Raw genomic sequence first — 26,322 nt, forward strand, 5'->3', positions numbered from 1 at the left:
ATCTGTTTTCAATTCTGTTGGGTGTATACCTAGGAGTGGGATTCCTGGGTCGTGTGATATGTTTAACTTTTTGAGGAGCCACCAAACTTTTCTACAGTGGCTGCGCCATTTCACATCCCCCAGCAATGTACGAGGATTTCACACCCCCCAGCAATGTACGAGGATTTCACACCCCCAGCAATGTACGAGGATTTCACACCCCCAGCAATGTACGAGGATTTCACACCCCCAGCAATGTACGAGGATTTCACACCCCCAGCAATGTACGAGGATTTCACACCCCCAGCAATGTACGAGGATTCTGATTTCACCACATGCTCATTGACACTTGTTCTTTTAATTTTAGCCCCTCCTGGTGGATGTGAAGCGCTTTTGATTCGCATTTCGTTCATGAAGAATGATGTTGAACATTTTTTTTTTTTTTTTTTTTTTGCGGTACGCGGGCCTCTCACCGTTGTGGCCTCTCCCGTTGCAGAGCACAGGCTCCGGACGTGCAGGCTCAGCGGCCATGGCTCACGGGCCCAGCCGCTCCGCGGCATGTGGGATCCTCCCGGACCGGGGCACGAACCCGTGTCCCCTGCATTGGCAGGCGGACTCTCAACCCCTGCACCACCAGGGAAGCCCCTGAACATCTTTTAATGTTCTTATTAGCCATCTGTGTACCTGCTTTGGGGAGATGTCTACTTAAATCCTCTGCCCATTTCTTAACTGGGTTGTGTGTCTGTTTGCTGCTGGGCTGTATGAGTCCTTCATATATCAGACCCGTATCAGATATATGATTTGCAAATATTTTCTCCCATTCTGTGGGTTGTCTTTTCACTCTCTAAAGAGACGCTATGAATGGTGTCCTCTAACGCATGGAGGTTTTTAATTTTGCTAAAGTCTTATTTATTTTTTCTTTTATTGCTGTGCTTTTGGTGTCATATCTAAGAAACCAAAGTCATAGAGATTTACATCCATAATTTCAACTAAGAATTTTAGTTTTAGCTCTTACATTTAGGTTTTTAATCCATTTAGAGTTAATTTTGTATTGGTGTGAGGTAAGGGTCAAACTTCACTCCTTTAAAAATCGGTCTCCAGTATCCCAGAACCACCGTCAAAGAGACTGTCCTTTCCTCATTGGATAGATGTGGCACCCAACTATTGAGACTTGTTTTGGCCCAACCCATGGTCTATCCTGGGGAACGTTCCACGTGCACTTGAGAAGGATGTGTCCTCTGTGGTTGGTGACACATGTCTAATGACAGATGTCTGCAGGTCTAGCTGCGTCGTGGTTTGTTCAAGTCCTCTGTCTCCTTAGGATCTTTTGTCTGGTTTTTCTACCCTTTTTTTTTTTCCTTATGTATTTATTTTCGGCTGCATTGGGTCTTCATTGCTGCCTGCGGGCTTTCTCTAGTTGCAGCGAACAGGAGCTACTCTTCATTGTGGTGGCTTCTCTTTGTTGTGGGGCATGGGCTCTAAGCGCATGGGCTTCAGTAGTTGTGGCACTCAGGCTCAGTAGCTGTGGCTCGTGGGCTCTAGAGCACAGGCTCAGTAGTTGTGATGCATGGGCTTAGTTGCTCCATGGCATGTGGGATCTTCCCAGACCAGGGCTCAAACCCGTGTCCCCTGCCTTGGCAGGTGAATTCTTAACCACTGTGCCACCAGGGAAATACCTTTCTACCCATTTTGAAAGTGAGGTATTGAATTCTCCAGGTATTACTGTAGAAATGTCTATTTCATCCTTTAATTCTGTCAGTTTTTGCTTCATATATTTTTAGGACTCTGTTGTTAGTATATAAATGCTTATGATTGTTAATCATCTTTATAAATTGACTCTTATCAATACCTAACAGCCTTCTTTGTCTTGACTTGTCTATTTTGTCTGATACAAGTGTGGCCAACCCAGCTCTAGGTCACTGTTTACATGGAATATCTTTTTCCATTCTTTCACTTTCAGTGTATTGTCGTCTTTGGATCTAGTACAGTTGGATAGATTTTTATCCATTCCTCCAATCTCTACCTTTTAATTGGGGAGTTTAATCCATTTACATTTAAAGTAATTACTTATAAGGAAGGACTTGCTTCTGCTGATTTTTTGTTTCTCAATTCCTCCCTTATTGCCTTCTGCAGAGTTTCATTTTTTCCTAGTTATTATTGAGTCCCTTCTCTTTTCCTTTTCTGGTATTTTTTAGTTGTTTTCTTAAGGGCTACCTTGGGATTATGATTAATTCCATCTTAAATTTGTAACAATCTAGTTTGAATTAACACCAACTCAGCTTCAATAGTGAACAGAGACTCTGCTCTTGCGCGGTCCGCCCCCTTTATGTTGTAACTGTTACAAATTACACCCTCTACATTGTGTGCCCAGAAATACAGATTTATGATTATTGCTTTATGCCTTTGTCTTTTAACTCATATAAGGGAAAAAATGAGTTACAAATCAAAAATACAATACTACTCGCTTTCACATTTACCTGTGTAGTTAACTTTACCAGTGTCTGTGTGGCTTGAGTTACTGCCCAGGGTCCTTTCACTTCCGTCTGAAGAGCCCTCTCCAGCATTTCTTGTAGGGCAGGTCTATTAGCTACAAACTCCCTCAGCTTTTGTTTTTATGGGAATGCTGTTATTTCTCTTTTGAAGCATAATTTTGCCAGACCAGAATTCTGGGTCGACAGTTTTTCCTTTGCAGACTTTAAACACGTCATCCCACTGTCCCCCATGGTTTCTGATGAGAAATCGGCAGTTACCCTCACTGAGGACCCTTGGGCACCAAGAGTCCTTTCTCTCCTGCTGCTTCCAAGACTCCCCCTGTCTGTGGGCTTCAACAGTTTGATCATAATGAGCCCTGGTGTGAATCTCTTTGACTTTATACTACTTGGATGTACAGATTCATGTCTTTCATCAAATCTGGGAAGTTTTCAGCCTTATTTTTTCAGGTGTTCTTTTTGCCCAACCCCTCTTCTCTTTCTGGGGCTCCCATTATGCAAATATTGGTACATTAGATGGTATCCCACAGGTCTCATGGGCTCTGCTCATTTTTCTTCACTTGTTCTCTTTCTGCTCCTCAGACTGAGTAACTTCATCTCACCTGTCTTCAAGTCTGCCGATTCTTCCTTCTGCCTGCTCAGATCTGCTGCTGAACCCTCTAGTGCATTTTTCATTTCAGTTATTGTACTCTTCAGCTCCAGAATTTCTATCTGTTTCCTTTGTATTATTTCTATCTCTATGGACAGTCTCTATTTGGTGAGACATCATTCTTCTGATTTCCTTTAGTTCATTTCCATGGATTCCTTTAGTCTTTTGTGCGTATTTAAACAGCTAATTGAAAGTCTCTGTCTAGTAAACAAACATCAGGGCTTCTTCAGGGACAGTTTCTATTACTTTTTTTTTTTTTCCCTGTGACTGGATCACACTTTCTTGTTTCTTTGCATGCCTCACAATTTTTTGTTGAAAACTAGACATTCTGAGTATTGTAATGTGGTACCTCTGGAAGTCAGATTCCTCCCCATCCCCGGAGTTTGTTGCTGCTGCTTGTTGTTGATTGTAGTAGTTTGTTAAGTGACTTTTCTAAGCTATTCCATAAACGCTGTATTCTTCGTTGTGTGTGGTCACTGAAGTGTGCTCCCTTAGCTCAGTGGTCAGATGGTGACTTGACAGACGTTCCCTTAAACCCAAAGAACCAAAGAGGAAGCAAATGCTCTCAGCCTCTGCACACCGGCCCTGTGTTGGGGCACTCCTCCAACATCTGAGAAGGTCACTTACAGCTCTGCCTTAGCCATCACTTCCTGCTTGCACGGAGTCTAAAGATCAGCCTGAAGTGAGCAATTAGTGTCTTCTCCCGTCACTTCTGAGCCTGCATCCAGCACTGGGCATGTGTGTGCCTCCTAGATCCCCCGGTGTATGGGGGTCCTTCCCAAGCCCTAATTCTTCCACGTCTCCTTCCCAAACCTCCGAGCTTCTCAGAGAGGAGGGGCAGAGGGTAGGTGCTGCGTGTTCAGGCCACGCTCCTTCCCTGTGCTACTCAAACCTCTGAACCACATGTAGTGCTGTGACTTTATTGTCAATAGTGGGTGGGACTGGGGGGCATTTTTGTTCTTCTTCACACCCTTTTGCATTTAAAAGAAGTAGCCATTTGAAGTTCTTATGGTGAAAGACACATGCATACATACATACACAAAAGTAGGCTGCACCCAGGGCAAGACCACATCTTTAAAAAAGAAATGCACTTGAGGGGCCAGGGCAGTGTCCAGCAAGCAGTAAAGACCAGTCAACTCCAAAGGTCCACTGGGTCCCCTGGGCTCTGGGAGGGGCTGCAGGAATGCTGGGCCCATCGGGCAGCCTGTGCTAGGGCCCACACTCTCAGGATGGCTCATGGAGCACTACTGGAGGCCGAGTGGCCACTGTGACCCCCAGTGATGGGGTGGGCATTGTGAGCTGGGGCAGCACAGACATTGCTCTGGCACCTACCTGCGTGGGGAATCTCTGAACCCTGATTCCACAAGTGCAGGATGGGTGTCAGTGCTGTGAAGGGACACCTCGGGGGCACCTGTGACAGCCTGGCCCAGGACCCAGGGCCCACAGAACGCCGGCCAGCACCCGCCTTGCTGCTGCCTGTGCTGTAGCTGCCAGACAGCTGAGGGCATCTAGGCCGGCTCTCAGCACAGACTCGAATTCCCCAACAGGGAGACAGACGCCAAGCAGGGCTCCACTCCAACACCGTGGGCCCAGGCCAGGGGTTCTGCCCATCTACATGGAGGTCCACGTGGCACTGCATGTGGGGGGCCACCTGGACTCACCTGGATCAGGCCTGCCGCAGGGTTTCGCCTCTTCTCAAAGTGCTTCTGACGATGCTGTTCTTGAACTTTCAGGGCAAAGCCAGACCCCAAAATGCCCTGCAAATCACTGGGGTCAGACGATGCCCCAGGGACCACAGCCCCACACAGTTCCTCAGGGTCAGACCATGTCCGGGGGACCGCACCCTAACCCCACCCTTGCCTGCACACTTCTGGCTCCACCTTCCTGCCTCCTCAGCCCCCAGTGCCAGGAAACAGGCTGGGGGGAAAGACTTGGATTTGGGGTAAAGGGAATTTCAGGCTTACAGGAGCCTGGCAGGGCCCACTCTGAACACATCTCGGCCCAGAGATTAATCCTCCTCCCCAATTTGTCCACACTGGAGTGAGTGGAGGGGTGTGGTCCGGGGTCCCAGAGAAGGGCCACCAGGAGAGCAGCATCGCCAGCCCCACCCCCACAGCTGTGGGTAGAGGGTTAACAGGGCCCTTGCCTCTTCTGAAGGAGACCTGATGGAGCTGTGTCACCATACAGCACCGCTCCTGGTCACAAGGACCCGACTGGCCAATCCCACAAGGCTGGGAGGCGCTGACGGTGACCCACAGACACGGGTCAGAAGGTACAGCCTGGGGCGGCACATCCACCCCTGGGGGCTGTGGACCTGCTGGGAGCCCTGCCCCTGCCCCACATGGCCCCGAGGGCAGCTGTGGTCACCAGGGGAGCCCAGACCCCGTCCCCAGCAAAGGCAGGAAGGGGCAGGACTCACAGCAGGAAGAGCGAAGAAGGAGACGCCAATGAGGGTAAAGGTTGCCGCCAGGAGCCTCCCGTTCCAGGTCTGGGGGTACTTGTCCCCGTAGCCAATGGTTGTCAGGGTGATCTGCGGACAGCAGGCCCCGTCACTCAGCCAGGCCGGACGGTGGCCGCCTGGAGGCCCGCGACCCGAGCCAGACCCTCCTCCTGAGGCCTCAGGGCAGCTGGACAGAACCCCCGCCATGCCACCTTCCCAGGGCCCGAGAGGCCAGGGTCACTGTTGGCTGCCCTTCCCCCCTCAACGATCACATCCACTCTCCGAACCTCTGCTCCTTCCCTGTGGGCTGGGAGTGGGGGTCAGCCAGGGGCCAAGAGGCTAGGAGAGAGCCAGGGGCCTGAGAGGTGACAGTGCCGGGGGACCTTCCAGGGACGCGGAGAGGGTCGTGTGGGCCCTTCGGAGGGTGGCTTGCAAGCTGAGGCCAGGAGAGCGGGAGGGGCCGGGGGTGGGGCTGGAGGAGGCGACAGGAGGGGCAAGACTGGAGAAGGAAAAGGCCCCTCCCCAGGGTGTGGCAGGCAGGGCCGCGTGTTTAGAATTGCTCTGCAGTGGGGAGCTGGCAAGGAGGAAGTGGGGCCCGGACGGGCCTTCCCAGGAGCCCAGATGAAGGGGCCATTTTCAGGTAGCTCCCACAAAACCTGCCAAAGTGGAGGCTCAGGCCTGGTGTGCAGGACCACCAAGGCCACACACACAGGCAGGTTCGGAGGCTCAGGACAGACCACGTGGCCGGCTGTGCTGGGAGGTGGGCCCAGGCGGGCCCTGAGAGGGGAGGTCTTAGCCAAACAGCGGGAGGGGCCGAGGTGTGAGCAGGAGAGGGGACTGGGCATCAGCGGCCCTGGCCAGGCGGCGGACAGGAGCAGAGCTTGCTCCTTGCGGGACTCGGACAGCGGGGTCAACTGGTCCCCGCGCCAGAGGCATGGACATCTCTCACCATCCACCCACCGTCCACCCCGGGAATCCATCCCCCGGACTCTGGGGTCACGCAGAGAGTCCACCCAAAGCCCATTGTGCAGTCTGAGGAAAGTCTGCAAAACGGGGCTGAATAATCATGGCTTCGCCAGCAGGGACTTCTGTGCCGGTACCTGTGAAATCACAGCCAAGGCATTCGGGCCTGCATAGAAGGTTCTGGGAAGGCGCCAGCGAGCTGGGAGTAGGTAACAGGGAGCTGGGTGGAGCGAGAAGGACACTCGCTTCTCACCAGAAACCTCCCGGTGATTGGGCTCCTCTATTCGACTGCTTTCAACAGAAACTAAACACATTTTAAAGACGTAAAATACTTAAAATCACGACCCCCCCCCCCAAAAAAAAACTTGGCAGTGCAAAAGGAAAGGCTGTGAAAGGACACAAGCCGAGGGTGAGGGCAGCGAACCGGGCAAGACAGAGGCCGATGCGGGCCTGACTCAGGGCCAGGAGGTGGGGAGAAACCCAAGGGCTCTCGGGGCTCAAGGAGAGGCCCCCAGACCTGGCGCTGATGTAGGCACAGGGCGTGCAGGGCAGGACGGCGAGTCTGTGCCAGGGCACCCGCACCCGCCCCAGGACTGCACACCCATGTCCTCTCCACGCTGGCGAACACTGGAGCAGCGAGAGGGGAGACGCTTCCCCTCCTGCCCACCCACCAGCAGCTGAGCCTGTACCCCCCACGCCTGGCCCTACTCTTGGGGACCCCAGAGCTGGTCAGAAAGCCTCCCACGGGGCAAAGACTTCCTAAAAATTCCGTTATCCCCAGACAGAGAGAAGAAGAAAGTGTATCCCTAAAACAAAGAGTCTCGAAAACGAGACCAAAATCACAGAGTCAGGTGGAAGACACCTCCCAGGATGTAGGCAAAGGGATGAGGAATCTAGACAGGACACATTCCATGGTCCAGCGGTCTCACCAGTGGCCTCGGAGCCCCGGGAAGAAGGGAAGGAGGAAGCTGGAACTTTTGAAGCCGCAAAGGGCACCAGCCTCCTGGAAGGAAGCCCCCCACTCCACAGGGCCCACGTTCCAGAAGAGCGTCAGGGAGGGAGGGGCCTGGCCGCCAGCGGGAGCGTGGAATTGGGGCACCTTCAGACACGCACGTCTCACAAAAACTTCTTCCCTCAGAAGATTGTGACCTCCAAACCGAGGGCAGACTGGGGGTGGTGCTGGCAGACTCGGCACTCGGGGGCCCAGCATTCGAGGGGGGCCCAGCCCTCAGGGGTCAGCATTCACGGCCGGCGCTCGGGGGGCTGGCTTGAGCGCGCTGCAGTGGGGGGACTCCCCCGACGCCAGTGAGGCCCCTCCGAGGACCCCAGGCCCACAGAGAAGAAGAAAGGGGGGCTCGGGCAGGACGCTTTCCGAGAAGGACAGGGAGGCGGAGGGAGCTAATCGCACCCTAGCACAGAACAAAGTGAGCCTCTGAAGTCTAAAGTTCACAGGGGAGGGAACTCCCTGGAGGGTCAGTGGTTACAACTCAGCGCTCTCACTGCCGAGGGCCTGGGTTCAATCCCCGGTCGGAGGGCTAAGATCCCGAGAGCCGCGAGGCGCGGCCTAAAATAAAGTAAAACTAGAGCTCACAGAGGAAACCCTGTGTAGGTGGGGAATATGCAGATGGGTTCCCCGTCTCCGGGGGGGAGGGGGGCGGCAAAAGGGGGGGATGGGAGCGGGGGCACGTTCTCACTGTAAACTCAGGCACTATTTGGCGTGTTTAAGGCTTTGATTCAGTTCTTAAAGATGGGGAGGCCCCCCGGAGGGCCTGGGCAGGGCAGGCCGAGAGAGCGGCCAGGCCCGGGCTGTCCGCTCAGAGGCCGGACGCACAGCGGCTGTGGGCTCTTATGCGCGGCTCCCGGTGCCGGGCCTCAACTCCCCTCTCCTGCCGAGCCCCACCCTGGCCAGGCTCCCGCTTCCCACGTGGTCGCTAGAGGGACACAGACTCCGGGCCTCGTGGCAATTAACACGAGAACTACAAGTGAATTGCTTTCCAGCTTAAAGGCCGGGAGAAAGCAGGCATCCCTCTTGCCGGCGACTGGATTTGCAGCATCTGGCCCAGGTCACGTGGTCCTCGTTTTCGGAACTGGGTCTGGTGTCCCAGGAGACAATGGGCTCAAACCTCCCACGGGACCCTCCACCGACCCCCGGCCCAGTGCCCTTGGGCTGAGTGTCCAGTACCCCCAGGAAGAGCTCACAAAGGAGGGCACTCTGGCCCCCCTGCCTGGGGACGTCGTGGAAACGGGGAGGGGCCAGGCCGAGGTCCATTCAGCCCGCGGGGCCCAGCCTGGTCTCCAGAGGGCACACTCCGAGAACGCGGGGCATCGCCACTCAGTGCAGGAGGGCCCTGCAGAGGGTGGCCCGGGAAGGCTTTTCTCAGAAGAGGCCACTTGCACCCGGTGACAGGAGGGGGGCCCTCGAGGGGCTCAGGAGGTGTGTGGCCGTGAGCATGGGCTGAAAATCCACCAGCTCCGGACCCACCCTGGGCGGGGGCAGCCTGGGAGGTCGAGCTGGGAGAGCCAGGGTGTCCATTTCCCCCTTTTCAAACTCTCCTGCCCATCAACAGGACCGCAGGACCCCCCTCCGCCCATCACAGAGGTTACACAGGTGGTCAGTGAGGAAGGAGGGAAGGTGACTGGCCATGGCTAGGCACAGGCTCCCTGAGGCCAGGCCCCTCTCCACCCCACACAGACCGGCACATCCCCTGCCACCACCCCGCCTGGGCCGCCACATCCACGTGGCATCACCGTCAGTAGTGGCCAGCGAGAGGCCCCAGAGAGACGTCTCTGGCCCGGTCAGCCAGGGAGAGCTGTGCGTCTCCTGTCCAGGCCCAGGGGTCAGGGGCACACCCCGGAGTGGCGAGCAGGGGAGGGCAGACAATGCGCAGGAGGGACCCCGAGGAAGGCCACACCCAGTGAGCGTGTCCTCAGTGAAGGGCAACGGCCCCAGCGGCTGGGCACTCACCAGGCCCCACCAGAGCGCGTCCGCGTAGGTATCAAAGTGATCGTTCTCCCCCTTCTCCGCCAAGTACACCAGAAACGAGGCCAGGATGAGGCAGAGGAAGCCGATGTACCAGGCAGTGACCAGCTCCTGAAAGAGGCACATCACAGCCGCTGGGCCAGCGTCCAGCCCGACTCTCCCCCGGGAGCACGAGGCCCCGCCTGCCGGGAGGTTTGCTGGGCGCTGCATCCCCTGGGCTTCAGCGGGTGGGCACCCCTCCCGAGAGCCGGCCGCAGAGCCCCAGCAGCCCCGATCCCGGGGCAGGCAGGAGGGGGAGCGCGCCAGCCCCGGGTGGTCCCACACCTGTGCACCTCACCCCTGGAGGACGGTGGGTAGGGACGGCTCAGCGCCGCATCCACCCAGGAAGGGAGTGTCCCCAGGCGGCCGTCAGCCCGTCAGGCTGGAGAATCTTGGGCTGCTGGGACCCTACCCCAGCTTGCCTGAGCCTGGGGGAGACACCCCGACTGAATGTCCTCCCTGGGGGTCCAGCACCCCAGCCCCCTGGGGGGCCACCACCCTCTCTGTCCTGCCAGCCAAACCCCAGCCTCTGGGCTCAGACAGGAAGGGTAGTGGGGAAGGGACTCTTGGGCCAATAAGCCCACCCACAAGAAGACAGCCTCTTGGCAGAGCCTGCCAGGGCGGGGTCTGGGCGGGCAGGGCCCCTGGCAACACAGGGACGGGATCTGGACGGGACATGGGGCTGCAGCCCCCTTGCGGGTCCCACGGCCAGCGGCCACAGCAAGCCTCAGCCTAAATGGGCAGGAGCCTGGGTGCTGGGGGGCAGGAGCCTGGGTGCCGGGGGGCAGGGGCCTGGGTGCCGGGGGGCAGGGGCCTGGGTGCCGGGGGGCAGGGGCCGGGGGGCAGGGGGTGCTGATCCGGCACAGCCCCCCAACCAAGGAGCGAGCCGGCTCCGGGGCCCAGAGGGACCAGACCTGGCAGACAAGCTGGAGAGAGGAGGAAGACGGTCAAGTCATGGGAAGACGCCCGGAAGAAACGAGGGGCTGGGTCCTGCCTGCTCACCTTGCTGTGCGCGTAGACCACGGAGCCCAGCAGCTTCCAGGTGCCGCCGCGCCGGTCCATACGGATCATGCGCAGGATCTGCAGGAAGCGCAGGCTGCGCAGCGCCGACGTGGCGAAGACGTTGCCCTGGGAGCCGGCGGCCAGCACGGCGATGGACGCGATGAGCACCATGACGTCTGCGGGGACAGCGGGGGAGCTTGGGCCGGCCCCCTGCCGCGCAAGGGCAGCCCCCCACCGGGGCCCCGGGAGGACGGACAGACGGAAGCACACAAAGTGCTGGCGTGGGCCTGGCTCCACTGTCCGCCCAGCCAGGCCCTGCCCTGGGCACGGCCGCCCGACACCATGGGCTCTGACGCCAAGAGGGCAGGGGACGAGAAACTTCCAGAAGGAGCCGATCCTGCAGCCCTGCCTGCCCCCACCTGCAGCGGGCCTCACCGATCACACAGAAGGGCTTCCGCGCAAACTTGAGCCGCCCTCTCCAGCCGCGGTACCGGCAGCAGCAGCCCGCAGCCCAGATCCGCACGAAGTACTCCACGCCGAACACCACGATGGTCACGATCTCCTGCAGGGGAAGCCACAGCTGAGCCACTGCCGGCTCAGCTGGCGGGGGGTGGGGAGAGTGCTGTGCAGCTGGTGTGCGGGTGGGGACCCAGAGGGCAGGGTCTCAGGTAACTGCCAAGGGGGCGGGGCTCCCATGCCCGGGGCAGCCCCAGGACACAGCGCAGGGCGGGCAGGGGTGGAGGGCTCCCCAGAGGTGCGTCAGCTTCCCTGGGGCCCCATACAACCTCCATCACCAACAGCAACACAGAAATTACCTGTGGTTGCCATGGCGCCTGCCCCACAGATCACGGGGTTGCTGTGAGCTTCCCAACCCCCAGCCCATGCCCACATCTGCCAGGGAACACCCCACACTATGGGGTGGAGGGGGCCCCCGGGGCCCTCAGGCTCTAGTGAGAACAGAAGGCGGGAAAGGGGGTGGAGACGGGGGCACTGTGACGACACAGGGAGAGGCCAGCCTAGGCTGGAGGGTAACAAGGTGCTGGGGGTGTTCGGGGGAGGGGCGGGTGGGGGCTGAGGATGCGGCAGCATCACCAACGTGAGGGGGAAGCTGGGAGGGACCCAAAGGCTACCAGGAAGAGCAGGGGCCATGGGTGCCTGGAGGACGGGGGTCCCTGCCGGTGGGCGTCTGGGAGATCAGACCAAGGGGACCGGGGACAGGCTGCCGCCCACGGGCTCCGCCGCCATCAGGCCCGTCTGCGCCGACCCGCGGGACCCACCAGGATGTAGAGCGCGCCCTCCGAGCTCTTCTCGTACTCCTTGATGGTGGAGAACACAGACAGCACGAGGCAGGAGAAGACCAGCAGGAACCTGGGGGCCAGAGCAGAAGGCGGTCAGCCAGGCCAGGCAGCCAGCCGGCGCGGAAGGCACAGGGCAGGGCAGGGGCACGCGGCAGCCCAGGGCTCCACGGTGATGCCTGGGCCCAGCGGCTCTGCAGGACGCCCACCACACTCCCCCCGCCGCCCCCACCAATGTCCCTCGCCAACGTCCAACGTCCCTCTCAGAGGGACCACAAACGGGGGACACTGCCTTCCGTGCCGCTGGGCAAACAAGAAATGAGTGAACCGCACAGCCCGTGCCCACGCAGGGCAGCCCGTATGCAGTCACCCCTCTCCTCATCCACAGCTGTTTCCTCACCAGGCCCCGAAGTAGACACTTCCTGTCTCCCGGCTCACACCAGCCTCACACACACCGTCCCAGCGACCTTGGCCGCCGGACCTGTGTCTGCAGGCGGTGCTGGCGGGGGCACTAACGGAGCCGGGAGCCGATGGGCAGCAGGTGTCCCGCCAGAGCAGACAGTGCGGGGCTGGGGTCCCAGGGAGCAGAGCCCCTGAGGGCTGAGGACAGCGTCCAGGCCTCCTGAGGCACAGAGCACCTGGTACGGAAAGCTGGGCGGGGACCCCACACCACGCCCCTCCCACTTCATCACCACTGGGACACCCCCATCACCCCAAGGAGTCGAGACCACCATCCTCCGTGGTAGTAGTGGAGGAGGGGAGATGAGACCCTTCAGAGCCAAAGTGGCATGGTCCAACCTCAGCCGGGCCACAGCAACAGTGACTCGGGCCCTACCCCGCCCAGCCCAGCCTGCGTCACGGAGTGGCGGCCCCGCCCATGTGCCCCAGAGGTCTGACAGCCAGGCCCAGAGAGGCGCAGACCCACCTCCACATGCAGCCCCCCCCCCAGAGCGTGGCCCCGAGGATGTCTCCGGACGTGCCCCCAGCTCCAGGGCGGAGGCGCTACGGGGCGGATAACGGAGGCCGCTGGCGCAGACAAAACGCGCGCCGGGAAACGGTCACGTTTCAAAACCTCAATTAATTTCCTTTGCTCATTAGCCAATTTATTCAATTAGCTGAGCCCTGGGGGGAAAAATGTCCAGATGTCTCATGTGCCTTATACTCGTAATTCTCTGCCTGCGGTGGGAAGGAGCCCACATGCCCAGAGAGGATCTGCCAGGGTCAGAGGAGATCCCAGGGTGGTGAGTCAGGACCCCGGGGCCTGGGCAGTGGGAGAGACTGGCAGGATCCCCAGCTCAGCTCAGCACTGGACGCGGGAGCCGGGGGGACGCATAGCATGGTGGGCTTCCCTGTGGAGGTGTTCACAACGCTGCAGGATGAAGAGCTGGTGGGGCCAACAGGGAAGGGAAAGTGTTCCTGGCAGAGGGAAGGGCAAGTGGACTGGCGCCAGGAGGGGGTCGGGGGGGGGGGTCGGGGGAGACAGTGTGTCCAGGACCCAGCAGCGGGCAAGTCTGACCAGACTGGAGATCGGGGCCCCGGGATGCCTGACGCCATCGTCACCTGTCAGGGAGACTGAGTCCAGGGCTGCGCCCACAAAGGGCAGCTCCTCGTGCTTTATAAAAACATTCCTCTAAAGAAAAACAGGAAAGACCCAGGTCCCAAGGTGACCAGGCCCTCTCAGCCCAGCCTCCCCAGGGCGCTCCGACCAGCACCTCGGAACCTTCCAGAATGGCCAGGGTACTGCACGAAGCACGGCCCTTCCCAGCAGGCAGCCGCCAGGCTGTCGGGAGCCCCACCAGCAGTTCAGGAGACAAAGCTGCGGCCCAGCCCCAGGAAGTGCCAGTGACATTCCAAGTTTTGTTTTTGATGTTTTGGGACAGATGGCCGCAGATGGCACCGCCTGGGGTGTGCAGGGGATGCAGCAGGATGGACACTCCAGAAAGAGGCCAGCACACCCACATGACAAGGAGGAAGGAGAGGCAGCAGCAGACTCCCACGCGCAGCGGGCACCCCAGCCATGCCTCCAGGTGCAGGCAGGGCCCCCGCAGATCAAGAAAGGGACAACACCAAAGGGCAGTGATGTCCCCCACCCCTTGGCCACTCACAGGTAGCCACGATGGGGAAAAGGCACTTACTTCCAGGTCCCCTCCTGTCTGCGGGTAAGCCTGTGAGCGGCGACCACCCCTGCCCAGCACACAGCCGCATCCTGGGCCCGGAGACCTCCGAAGCCCACGCCCATCCAGCGAGGCTGGAGGGGGCTCCGCCTCTGGCCTCGTGGTCCCAGGCACAGCATCCTCCATTACAGGGGACACTTCCCTGGGGCCCAGCCCCGGGGAGCCAGGGGGTGGGGGGGCCAGCCCTCCCGCAGAACGACGCAGGTGATCACCCCCAGCCCTGAGGCCCATCGCAGGGCCGCCCGCTGCGGTTAAGCTGGGGCCCTGGGCACCGGGGCATCCTGGAGACCCTGGGGAGTCTGAGCCAGGCGGGGGCCTTCCTTCCCAAAGACCTCTCTTGCCTCGGTGACCCGGGTTCTGGCTCCTGGCAGGCTCATGGAAGCTGCCAGCTGTGGATCTAAGGGACTCCCCTTCTCCCCTCTCCTCCTCTGGAGAGGCATCGGGGAGGTGCAGGGTGGACGCCGCCGCACCACTGGGAGGCCCCGGGAGGCAAGCTGTGTGCTCAGCACCGACCCCCAGGCCCCAGAGGACGTGGTGGCTAGTAGCTGGGTCCGCTTCCTCCCCAGATGGGATCGGTGAGCAGTTCTACCCGCCCCCAGGCTGGGAGACCCGTCCCCCTGCTGCAAGGTTCAGCTCGACGGCCAGCACCATCCTGTACATCTCCCCAGCACCGGACCGAGGCCCCAGGGCCCTGGGGGAGGGGAGCTCTCATGCCCTCCAGCCTGGGAACTGTCCAGGCTGCAGGAAAAGAAAGGAGGGGAGGCAGGAGGCGGCTCCAAAGGCAGAACATGGCGGCTAATTATGATAATGAATTCATCGTCGTCGGGATGCTTCCCTGGCAGCGGTTGCCAAGGAGACGAGCAGCTCAAGCAGCTGGTCCCCAGCCCCAGGTTCCAGGAGCTGTGACGGGGGCCAAGCGGAGCGGCAGGCCAGCCAGGGACCTCAGACCTTGCTCACCTGGGCAGGGGGGAGGTAGGCCACCTGGAGAGTGAGCATCAGACAGAGCGGCCACGTCCCAGATGCACAACCAGGCCCGCACCACCCAGTTCACGAGTGGCCACGAGGTGGGGCGGGCCCCAGCACTGCAGGACCCACAGCAGCAGGAGAGACCTCAGCCAGACATCAGGAGGGACTTCCACAGCCTGAGCTCTGGGCAGAGATGGACCCCTCTTTTGAAACAGGTGGAGGCACGGCAGGGTCCTCAGTGTAGGGATTCTGACGCGTGGAGAGACAGGCAGGGCAGGCGGGAGGGACTGAGGGTGGTGGAGGCTTGGGCATTGGCCAGGGGAGCCCCCCAGTCAGGGCCTGACAACACCCCTCGAGGAGGTCAGCCCACCCACAGCCGTGCCGCAGGTCCTGGGTGCACACGTGTGCGTTCTGCCTGCCCTGCACTCTCGGGAGGGGGCAGCCGCCACCCCCAGAGGGAGACCCCACTGCTTTCGGCCCTCCCCTCCCCCCCTCCCCCCCATCTCACTGCAGGGAATACTTCTTTTCCGGAAAACGTGACAAAGTCTCTGCCACCTCATTCCCACGTCTGGTTCCCACTGTTGGGAGGGCACCAGGGTGGGTGCCATGGTGCTGGCCCACAGCCCAGACTCCCTCGCTCCCTTCAAAGACTAAGTTGGGAGATGACTGGGATTATTCATCTCATTTTACATATTTAGTGAAATACACCTTTTATAAGCGAATGGCAGGGTTGGGAGGAAAGGAAGTCGTGTTATCAGCACCCCACTTGCTCACCCCCAGCCCCTGGCTGGCAGAGCTGGGAGGGAAGGATGGGGAGGGGTCCCTGACATCAAGCACCACCCCCCAGGCTACAATTCAGCAATGCACCAGGCAGGCGACAGACAACCCAGCAGATTGGAAGAAGATGAGAAAACGGAGATGAGAAAACGGAGGCTGTGATGCAGCGAGCACCCCTTCCACTGGCGGGGTCTCCCCAGGATAACGTCCATCCCGATAAGGCCGGGTGGCCCGGGAGCCCAGGAGAGGACGGGGGAGGAGCCGCCAGCGTGAGGCCCAAGCTCCCGCACCGGGTCCCCGGGGAACCTCCCGCTGCCTCGTCCATCAGGACTGCAGTTGGCGCCGCAGCCCGGAATCTAATTTCACCCTTAATGAACTGCTCTGCCTCCAGTACCTGGGGCCACTGCCAGTCTCTGGGCGACAGGAAGCCTGGACTCCTGACGGCTGCTCCGGGCGCAAACAAGCCAGCCGCGAGGAATCGCTCTGAGATCCCGCCGCAGCCGGAGGGAGTGGGAGGCCGCGTGCAGACCCTACCCTGGAAACGAGCCCCGCCCACAGGGCCGCCCACCCAGGCCCACTGCAGTCCCGCCAGGCCCCCGTACACGGCAAGTAAGTGCTCAGTAAACGCCTCAGACCTGACAGGCCCCAACCCAGGAAGTCCCAGACCCTGGGAAGGTCCAGCTCCGGCCTTGGCGTTTGAGGCCTCCCTTGAATTAAATTAAATTGAATAATTGCACGTTCTGTGGATTTCACATCAATTAAAGAAAAAACCAGAAACAGGCCAGGGTGTCAGGGACTGAAGCAGAGGGTGAGGCCCATCCGCCCGTCTGTGCCCAGGCAAGCCCTCCCCACCCGTGCCTCAGCTCCCCTCTGCGCCAGCACAGATTTGGGCGGGGGAGCCTACCCCTCTGCCCACACTGCTCCCCACACCCCCTGCCGCCAGGGGACCTGACCCCGTCCTTCAAGGAAGGACACTGCTCTGAGGCTTCTTGGGGGGCAAGGAGGGCCCCAGCCTCCCCCTGGGACGCCTTAGCATCCACACGTGGGGAGCAGGCAGCCGCTGGCTGGGTGATTTCCTGTGCTGTGGGGCGGGGGTCCCCCTCCAGGTGTGTTTTCTTCCACGGTCCACACTGAGCTCTGTCCTTGTAAGTCCTGGTCTCCCCTGGCCCCGGCTCACTTCTGGGGGTCCCCGTCTTGGGGTGCGCCCCCCGGGCCTGCCACACACACACCCAGCACAGCCACCGTTGGGGTCCCTCGAGTGCCAGGCTCTGTCCAGGGAGCTGGCCTGACGAAACGGTCAGCATGGCTGACCCCCGGCCCTGCGGGTCCCGTAGCCCCAGCCATGCGGACGCCTGTGCAGGAGCGGGGTGAGGAGGGGAGGGGTCCCCCGCGGGAGGCACTGCCGTGGACAGGCCTCTGAGGTCAGGGCCCAGGGCAAATACCATCTTTCGGGGGAGAGGTGCTCCCCCCGCCACGAGGGGTCAGTCTGGACCACCCCGGGCATCTGACATCCCCTTCGTGAGCACAGGAGCCCATGCAGGCGCTCAGGGTACCCCCACACCAGGGCCCCTCACAGACCCGCCTCCCCAGGTCGACGGCACGGCCAGGCCTGCTCCCCCGGACTCTTCCTGAACACCCTCCAAGCGGCTCTCGGGCTGGCCCACTCCCCCCGTGCCCCACGGGTCATAGCTCAGTGGTCCCCTAAAAACACTCCTGGTGTTCTGCCGGCCTCCATCTGCACACCTCCAGCGGCAGGACCTCGTTTTAACAAGCCCCCTCCCGGACCAGCCCTGGTCCTGACCCCGGGGGGCCACCAGGCACGTGCTTGCCTGGGTCCTTCTCCAGGCCAGAGGCGCCGTCTGCTCCCCAGCCGGAAGCCACCGAGGGCGTAGGGTGAGGGATCAGTGACAGGGCCACCTCGTTCTCCCCCGACCCCAGGGGCACCAGGAGCCCTGATGACAGAGACAAAGCCCAACACTCGTCCAGCAGAGACTTGTCTGAGTCCACGGGAAAATCCCCACCACACACGGTTAGCACGAAGGAGGACGACAGCCTGAATCCGATCTCCTTTAAGAAACGCAGAGACAGGCACAGATGCTCGGAAGGCAATCGGGAAAGACAAACGCTCCTCCTCAGCTTTTCTGCATCTTCTCCATTTCCTACGGTGGACGTGTGTAATTTTCATAATCAGAAGAGGTAATGGACCATAACCAAGTGTTTCTCTAAGAGGCCGCCAGCCCCTCTCGCTCAGACAACGCAGTGCTGTCTGCCCACCACCTGGCCTGAAACACTGGATTTCCGTCCACACGATATTAATTCAGCTCTCAGCTAATCAAACCGCACAAAGCGGAGAGGACCGTCTTGGAGAACGTTGACCAAGGAGGAAAGAGCTCTGTGAGCACAAAAGGCTGAATCGGGAGGCGGAAGCAAGCGGCCATGCGCCTGCCCCAAGTGCCCCGTCCGCAGGCCAGCCAGTGATGGGCCAATCTCCCCACTTTCCATGTCCCGCACGGAGCTCACTCGGAGAGACGGCCGTGGGCTCGTGATCAGGACCGCGGCCAGCGCCCGGCATGGCGGTCCTGCCTCGGCTCACCCGGGTCACCCCTGCCAGAGGCTGAGCTCCAAATGCTCTCACTTCCTGTGCCTCCGGGTGAAAGTCGAACCCCGGGTCAGGCCCTGCCCTCCTGCTGGAGGGCCCGTCCCGGTGCTGCCACCACATCCCATCAAGGCTTGGCCTCCAGGGAGAACAGACTTCTAAACGCCAGTCGACCCAGCCAGGCCCGGCAGGACTGGCAGCCCTGCTCAGAGCCCTGCTCCCAGGAACAGAAATGGATCGGCAGGTGCTCGCCCAGGCTCCTCCCACTTCCACATCCCACTCCCCCCCCACCCCCGCTTCCTCCCCCAAAGCCTGGAATCCCAGGAGAAACTGGCCTTTTCCTCAGACAGACCCTTCAAATATTTTTTTCCAAGCCTAAATGTGAAAGCAAACTCAAAAGTTCTAAGCTCTCTAGTCAGGTCAAGACTGAGGCTCCAGGGAAGGAAGGGGCGGACCAGACAGGACCTGGAGGAGGGAGGGGCCTGGGCAGGGGCACACACAGCAGACAGCCAGGAACAACCTGGGAGCTGAGACCTGTCCCCACAACAGACGATGAAGGAATCTCTGGAGACGCTGTTTCCAACGAGTCCGAGTAGGACTTTCTGGAACAAACGCGGTTCTGTACATTTACAAAATATTCCAGGGGGCTTCCCTGGTGGCGCAGTGGCTGAGACTCCACGCTCCCAATGCAGGGGGCCCGGGCTCAGTCCCTGGCCAGGGAACTAGATCCCACATGCACGCTGCAACTAAGAGTTCGCAACTAAGGAGCCCACGTGCTGCGACTAAGACCCGGCACAACCAAATAAACAAATAAATAAATATTTTTAAAAATTATCCCGGGTAATCTGAAGACATTAAAGACCTAATTTTACTCGAGCCGGGTAGCCGGCAGAGCCTAAGGACACTCAGCTCTGAGTACATCCTGGAGATGAAGGTCAGACTCAGGGCTGTCGGTTGGAACACACCCACCCTCACGTCTCAACCAAGTGAAGCCAACACGGCCTCTGCGAGGAGCTGCCAGAAGAGGCCCGCCCGCTCTAGCGCACCCTCCCTTGGGCCGATCCCAGCTGCTGGGCAGTGGGACCAAGGCTCTGGGCCGCTGGTGGCCGAGAAGAGGCGAGAGCCCCCTCGTGGGCGGGCACCCGGGCGGGCACCCGCCCCAGGCCAGGGGTCTCCCCACCGTCCTTGGGGCTGCTGGAGAAGGCGCAGCCCTCACCCAGCCTCTGCCGGGCTTGAGCACCGCTGGCCCCGCTCACCAGCGCGCGCTCGCCTGCGCCCCACCCCACGGCGTCAGGACACCTGGTAGAAGTCCTGCCGCTGTCCCTGTTCTCCTTTTGGCAGGCACCATCCTGCCCGTTCCCCAGGGAACCCCCTTTGCGTGACGGAACCCTCACTTGCCAAACCCAGGCCTTCACAGTAGGGAACTCTGGGGCCTGCATGCCCCGGGGCTCTGGCTGGGCTGTGGATGAAGCCACCCAAACACACTAGGGCAAACTGAGGAATGTGGGCCCTGCACCCCCACTGGGAGGCATGCAGGCCCCAGAGCTGCCCACCCAGGGGCTGCAAGACCCAGGCATCCCCAGCCCTGCTTCCTCCTGGATGAATTAAAAGCTTGGTGCAATCCAGCTTCAGACAACAAAGACCAGCCCTCTCCCTAACTCCAGACCGTTTGCAAAACAGCACCTGGACCACCTCCCCCCAACTCCGGCCATGGCTGTCTTAATTCACACGAGGAACAGACAGGCTTTAGAAATAGTCATCTCTCTGCCCTGACCCCTCCTGCACGCACCCTCCTCACCAAGAGGGGTTTTGGGGGTTCACCGCCACCCCACCAGCTGCCAGGGGAGCAAGCTGGGAGCGGTCATCGGGCCACGGCCGCCTGCAGAACAGTGGAAAGAGGGCCTAGGGGGCGGGGGCAGCTGCGTCAAACCCTCCCCTCAGCATGGAAGGCAGAGTCCCTGGGGGACAACCTCGGGGCTGCACGCCCCTCTTCTTTCTACCTCGGATCTCACCAAGCTGGCCCGGGCTTGCTGGCCGGGTGCCCCACAGCTGGGAGGGAACTGCATGGCACAGATGAGGCCCGTTTCCCGATGCCGCAGAGCTGTCAGCAAACCGCTGTTGGAAAGCACAGCCGGGCACCAGCCTTCAGAAGGGAGTGGCTGTGCTAGAAGGAGTCTCCCATGCTCTGGGGCAGCGCCAGGAGATGGGCTCAGCCTGGCGGCCCACGTGACACTAAGTCACCACACGACAGCTTAGGAGGGCGTGTAGCTCATCAGGACGCAGCCCGTGTGGAAACCTGGGGTCCCCTTTACGGTCTGGGGGTCCATTGGTACAACCCGCTCGCAATGGTCCTTCTCAAGCCAAAACCGTTCTGGCCTCTATGCTTGGAGGCGCAGGGCGCTGGGACCATTCGGCCGTGGAAGGAAGACCTCTCCCAATACCCAGGCAGCTGTAGAACAGTGAGGTCCTTTAGGAAAACAGCCAGTCCTCCTGGACAAACACAGCTTCAGACGGGGGCCCCGTGTCTAATCACGCGGCCACGTTCACAGCAGCCCCAAACCCCTCCATCCAGGCGCAGTCACTGGCCGACGGGACTGAGAACACCCCCAGGCCGCGCTGAGGGCGGATGGCGCAGGGTGCTGTCCCGGACGCGCCCACCTCCCTCCGCCTGGTCTTCCTCCTTGCTGAGTGACAGACAAGGCGGCCAGGACCCCGCGAACGTCACCCGCTCCGGGCACTGTGCTGAGTGATTCACAGCAGACAAGCACAGAACGGTGTCCCCGCGTCACAGATGAGGGGACACAGGGCCCAAGGCAGGATTCCCCGCCAGGCCCACGCAGAGCCCACGGTCCCCACGGCTCACCACCCTCTGCCCACGCGCGCCCCCTGAACCATCACTGGTTATAACCTCACACCACACCTGACGGGGGCGTGGGGGTAACGAGGTGACGTCTGTGACTAAGGCACGTACCCGGCGATCTCCATGCAGGAAAGACCCTCCATTTACACTCGAGAACGTTTCAAATGACCCGCCTACGAGGTAACCCAGGCAGCACGGTTTATAATGAGGCTACCGGACACAGGCCAATGTCTCTCACAAGCCCTGGCTCAGGAACGTGCAGAAGGCTGCAGCCCAGGGCGACCCAGCACCGTGAGCCCCAGGCCTGGCCCCCAGCCCCACCCCACTCCCGTCCCCACAAGGAAAGGGTCACAAGCCCGCAGTGCCTGCAGCACGTCCCGCCCTGTTGTGCCGAGCGGAGGTGCGGCCCTCCGCGGGGTCCCCCACCGCCATCCTGGCCCTCAGCACCTTCCACGAGAGGCCCCAGAGAACTCTCAGTCCTCTGGAGCCGGTCCCTTCTCCGGGGCATTCAGAACGCAGCTCCCGGGGGTGGGGGCAGCCTGGCGGGCTCGCCAGGACGGACTCAGGACGCCTGTGAGCGGTGGCCAGGAGCAGACCCCGGGCCTCACCGTGGACACGCAGGCGCGCAGGGATTAACACAGCCTAGGATTCACTTACTGACCAAAACGGACCGGGAAGAACCCCCTGAGACGCTCCATCCACCACCAGGCTCGGGCTGCGCTCCTGGAAACAATCCGGTCTCTTCACAATCATTCCGGGTTTAGGTGTTTTCCGAGGCGGTGCCCACGTCGAAGCCCCCCGCTGAGTCTCCGTAGAGACTAGTTTCAATGTTTGACTTGTACTGGTTTCTAACAAAACAGATTTTTCTTTGTTCTGATCTGTGAAACTGTCCAGAACGGAGCTTCCTACCGACCCCATTACCTCGAGGACACAGACCGTTTGCGGGAATTCACGACAGTGTAATTAGACACCGTGATTAAAAAACACTTCATTAAAAAACACTTCATAGTCTTATTGTGGGTGAGAAATCCTACGATGAGGCCTGAGGTCTCCAGACAGCCGACTGGGGACAGTCTACTGAGCCCTGGTCTCCCGGGAAACCACAACCCTCCTACCGTTTTCACCTTTGGGGAAATTTCCGTAAGATTCTCCAACTCTTCAATCAATAGACATTTCCTCCCCAGGATTGCAGCGAGGTCTGGGAGCTGAAAGAAGCTGCGAATACAGCCATTCAGACCCCAGTCTCCTCTCAGAAGCAGACACCCAGGGCCACTTGTCCTGGGGCCCCCACGCCCCCTAAGTGCAGTCACACCGAGGAAAAGAGAGGCCAGCATGTGGGCCCACACTTGCCCACCCGAGGGCAGACAGGTGAGAGGGGGCAGCGGGTGGCCTGCACGTGACCAAATGTGGAACCTCACGTGGGTTATCCGAGGCCACGCGGGGGACTGCAGCTGGGCCCTGAGGCCCCAGGCCCCCATCCCGCTGCCCCCAGCCACAGGCCCCGAAATGTCAGCGGCCCCCCGAGACCCACCTGGACGCCATCCGAGGACAGAGGGGGCTCGTTGGACTAGCCCGAGAGAAGGCAGCTCACAAGAGTGAGCCGCTCAGGCGAGCCCCGGCCTCCAGAGGCCAGTCCCTGCCCTGCAGTCACCGGCATTTTCCATCTCACCTATTTCAAACACAGTCTCACCTGGCAACTCCAAGTGGCTTTTGGATGTTGGAAAAGTCAACCGACCTGCACCCCAAGTTCCCATCACTGGGCCGAGACCCCTTCTGTCCAGCGCGAGAGGGGCAACTCAGGAACTCGACCGCCTCAGCCTTGGTTTCCTCACCAGTGAAAATGGGGCCACAAAGTGAGGAACCCCTGAGACCAGCGGACAGCGGGCCGGCCCAGAAGACGTGCGGTTCCCCTCCCGTCCTAACTTGAGCCTTGGGGAGATCCCCCCACCCCCTCACCATGATGGAGCAGCTGCCGCTCCCACCTGTGAGGGGAGGGGGCAGCGCACCCAACCCAGGCTCTCAAAGAACCCCCAAGGGCTTGCCTGAAGCGGATGAGTAGCCCCTGGGGCCCCACTGGCCTGGACACGCATCCCTGAAGTGTTTTGGGGCCTTTTCTGTGGCTCACACCCCCTCTGAGAAACTCATGAAAACCCTAGACCGTAGCTAGAAAATCCTCTCGTGTAAAGACGCCCTGCTCTAGGGGTGCACAGACCCTCGGAGCCCCGAGACCTGCCTGGGGGTGTGAAGGGCAGGCAATGGTGAGCTGAGATGCACCCCTTCCCCACCCCATACGGCCCAGCTCCTCGCAACAGGGTCCCCACTCACTGCGGACGACACCAGCCTGCCCGCCCAGAATCCCGGCCAGGTCTGGGTGAACAGCCACGCGGGGCGGGGACCTGCCCAACCAGGGACTGCTCTCCCTCTCCAGCCGGAGCAGAGGAAGGGACACTGCAGGGGCCTCGGGGCTGGGAGGGGGTCCCGGGCGGGCTCCCCTCAGCCTGGTCCAGGATCTTCCTGACTCAGGGAAGCCTCCCGCCCCCACAGGCAGCAGCAGTGATGGCGATGGCTCCAGGCCCAGACGCACGTCCATGGAGACAGCCCGTCCGCAAAGGGCAGGGGCACCCGGCCTGATGCCCACCAAGCCCGGGGGCCAGAGGGCGGCCACCTCCCTCCCCACCTCTGACACCCAGAGGGCTCAGCACACCTCTGCCTTCCAGAAGCCAGGCTTTGGTGGAAGGGGGCCCAGGAGGGCAGCTGCCCCAGCCTGCGAGCACTCCCGGCCCCCACTGCCCCTCCCAGGCCCAGCTCAGGAGGGGCTTGAACTGGTTTAATCAACAAACCAAACAGACGAGGGCCAGTCCCTGCTGGGGGGCGGGGGGTGACCGATGAGCAGCAACAGCGAGACAGAGATGTCGCCGTTCAGGAGCACCCCCGGGCCAGCGCCAGGACGGTGGAGACCCCACGCGGTGGCCTCCACAATGCCTTGGGGGCAAGGGCAGCTCTGCCCCGTTCACTGCCCCTGGACCCTCACACACTGCAGGCCCACCTGTCCCGACTCGGGCACTCCCGAGGCGGGGGCAACGCAGACCCACACCCAAGAGCAGCTGCCTGGCCCCCAGTCCCCACACTCTGTTCCCAGTTCTGAAGGCTGCAGCTTCCAGGACGCAGGACGCACGGAGGGGCCGGCCACTTCGGGCCTGGGCAGGGAGAGGCCACACAGAGGGGACCCCAGGAAGTGCTGCTGGCGGGGACCTTCGTGCCCAAAGCACAGCAAACCCTCCAGCAGCCGCACCACAGGTCAGACAGGAGCGGGGGCACCACTGGGCTGTGCCCATACACCAGAGGTCACCTCGGGCCAGGACCTGGTTGACCAGAGCCGGCCCCCGCCCGGCAGGGAGAGGAGGCACGGGGCTCTTCCAAGGAGGAAGAGCGCACCTGGGCATGTCCGCCTCGGGAAGAGCCAGGTCACCTCCCTGGGGCAGGCGGGGGCTGACACAGTGCCAGGGGAGCCTCTGCCTCTTGGGACTCCCGGGGTGGCTCAGCGCTGGGGCTGGGGACAGTGGCCAGGAGGCCTCCAGGGCTGTGGTGACCCCCAGGACACCTATCCCTCCAGCAGCTTGGCATATCCTCCCAGGGTCTTCTCCCCCACCCACAGAGGGTCCGTCCAGAGCACACACTCACAGGTCACAGGCACACTCACGGGCACACACACCCCCATCCCAGGTGGGCACTTGGTCGGAGACGGTTTCCCAGAATCCACCCCTCACTCCCATCCCCAAATGCCTCTTTCTCACAAAATGGCCGAGTCCCGGACCCAGTCTAGCTGGGATGGGAGAGAGCGCCTGTAGGCTCAGAGGCCGTGCTCGCCACCAGCACAGGCACGCGTGCACACACACACACAAACGCCACACGCTCGAACACCCGTGTGCACACAATGCCGGCCTGTGGCCACCAGCCCTGGCGCAGGAGCCAGGAGTTCCCTGAACAACGGGCCCAGGGACACCGACAGCCCTCCCAGGGCCAGGGCTGGTGGCCCCAGGATGGTGGCACCCCTCTTCCTGGGGGTCCACTCTGCAATAAAGGGGGTCTGGAGCCCAGAACGCGCGCAGGGGCGTCAGGCATGCACCTGCTCCTCCAGCGAGCAGCGGCAGGGGCTCAAGGCTGTGCTGGGTGGAGGGGAGGGTGGGGCGACGCAGGCCAGGCCAGGGGTGGGTGCAGGCACCACGGGGCAGGAACAGCCAACTAACTACCCTCAGCCCACGGCTGGGGGCGGAGAGTAATGACGGGACCCCTCCGCCATTGCAGCACCCCAGAAGCGCACCCTAGGAGGAGGGCCAACCCCTCCCCCCATTCCCCCTTCTTTGAGGGAACCCATCTAGAGGGGGCCCTCTAGGAGTCCAGATCCAGTGACAGGACGGGCAGCGCCGCCCTCCCTCCCTGGTCGGCCCTTTGTTCGGTGCAGTGGCCGTGGGGAGGGGCCTCTCAGGGCTGAGGAGGGGAGGCTGGGGCGCTGCACATCTCCCCATCCTGCGGGGGAGGGACTGATGCAACCCAACCAGGCCGCTGGCGGGCGCGGGAGGGGGACAGGCGCCCCCACCCCGACCCCAGAACTCCTTCCAACCAGACGTCTCCGAAATTGCTCTCCAACCTCTGTCCTTCTCTTGAACCAAGGGACCCCAGGCACACGGTGTGACCGACGCGGGCGCTCGGACACACACGGAGGCCCTCGTAGCCCGCAGCTGTGCGCCCACGGGCCACCAGCGGCCGATCGCCCGGGTGCCTCGCGACCCGCGCCCGCCGCCCGGGTGGGCACTCACACGTAGGCGTGGTAGATGAAAGCCCAGCCGCGCGGCCGCTCCAACACGTTGTAGAGGAAATTCTGCAGCTTGCGGTAGAAGGCGTTGCGCTTGGGGGGCTTCCCGGCGCCCGCGCCGCCCGCGCGCGGCTTACTCAGGATGCTGCCGCGCTTGGGGGCCTCGGAGCCGGCGATGAGCAGCGCGCCGTCTCGGGTGGAGTCGGGCGCGCCGGGGTCCAGCCCCACGAAGCCCACCTTGAGCTTCTTCTCCCCGCTCGGGCCGGGGTACACGCCGCCGTTGCGAGACTTCTGCACCAT

At 61.2% G+C, this 26,322-nt stretch overlaps 1 protein-coding gene across 5 annotated transcripts in view; it reads right to left on the reverse strand.

The window, feature by feature from the left end:
• Nucleotides 1–26,322, reverse strand: part of KCNQ2 (potassium voltage-gated channel subfamily Q member 2) — a 48,496-nt gene extending 22,174 nt beyond the window's left edge. For all 5 annotated transcript variants that reach the window (XM_065893030.1, XM_065893031.1, XM_065893029.1 and 2 more), the window contains exons 1-7: nucleotides 26,027–26,322; nucleotides 11,819–11,909; nucleotides 10,977–11,103; nucleotides 10,542–10,717; nucleotides 9,486–9,611; nucleotides 5,537–5,647; nucleotides 4,779–4,874 (exon numbers count right to left, since the gene is read on the reverse strand). In XM_065893030.1, the coding sequence (XP_065749102.1) occupies nucleotides 4,779–4,874; nucleotides 5,537–5,647; nucleotides 9,486–9,611; nucleotides 10,542–10,717; nucleotides 10,977–11,103; nucleotides 11,819–11,909; nucleotides 26,027–26,322 (1,023 nt within the window). The remainder of the gene's footprint in view (nucleotides 1–4,778; nucleotides 4,875–5,536; nucleotides 5,648–9,485; nucleotides 9,612–10,541; nucleotides 10,718–10,976; nucleotides 11,104–11,818; nucleotides 11,910–26,026) is intronic.

This window comes from Phocoena phocoena, chromosome 15, assembly GCF_963924675.1.
Source record: "Phocoena phocoena chromosome 15, mPhoPho1.1, whole genome shotgun sequence".
Taxonomy (NCBI): Eukaryota; Metazoa; Chordata; class Mammalia; order Artiodactyla; family Phocoenidae; genus Phocoena; species Phocoena phocoena.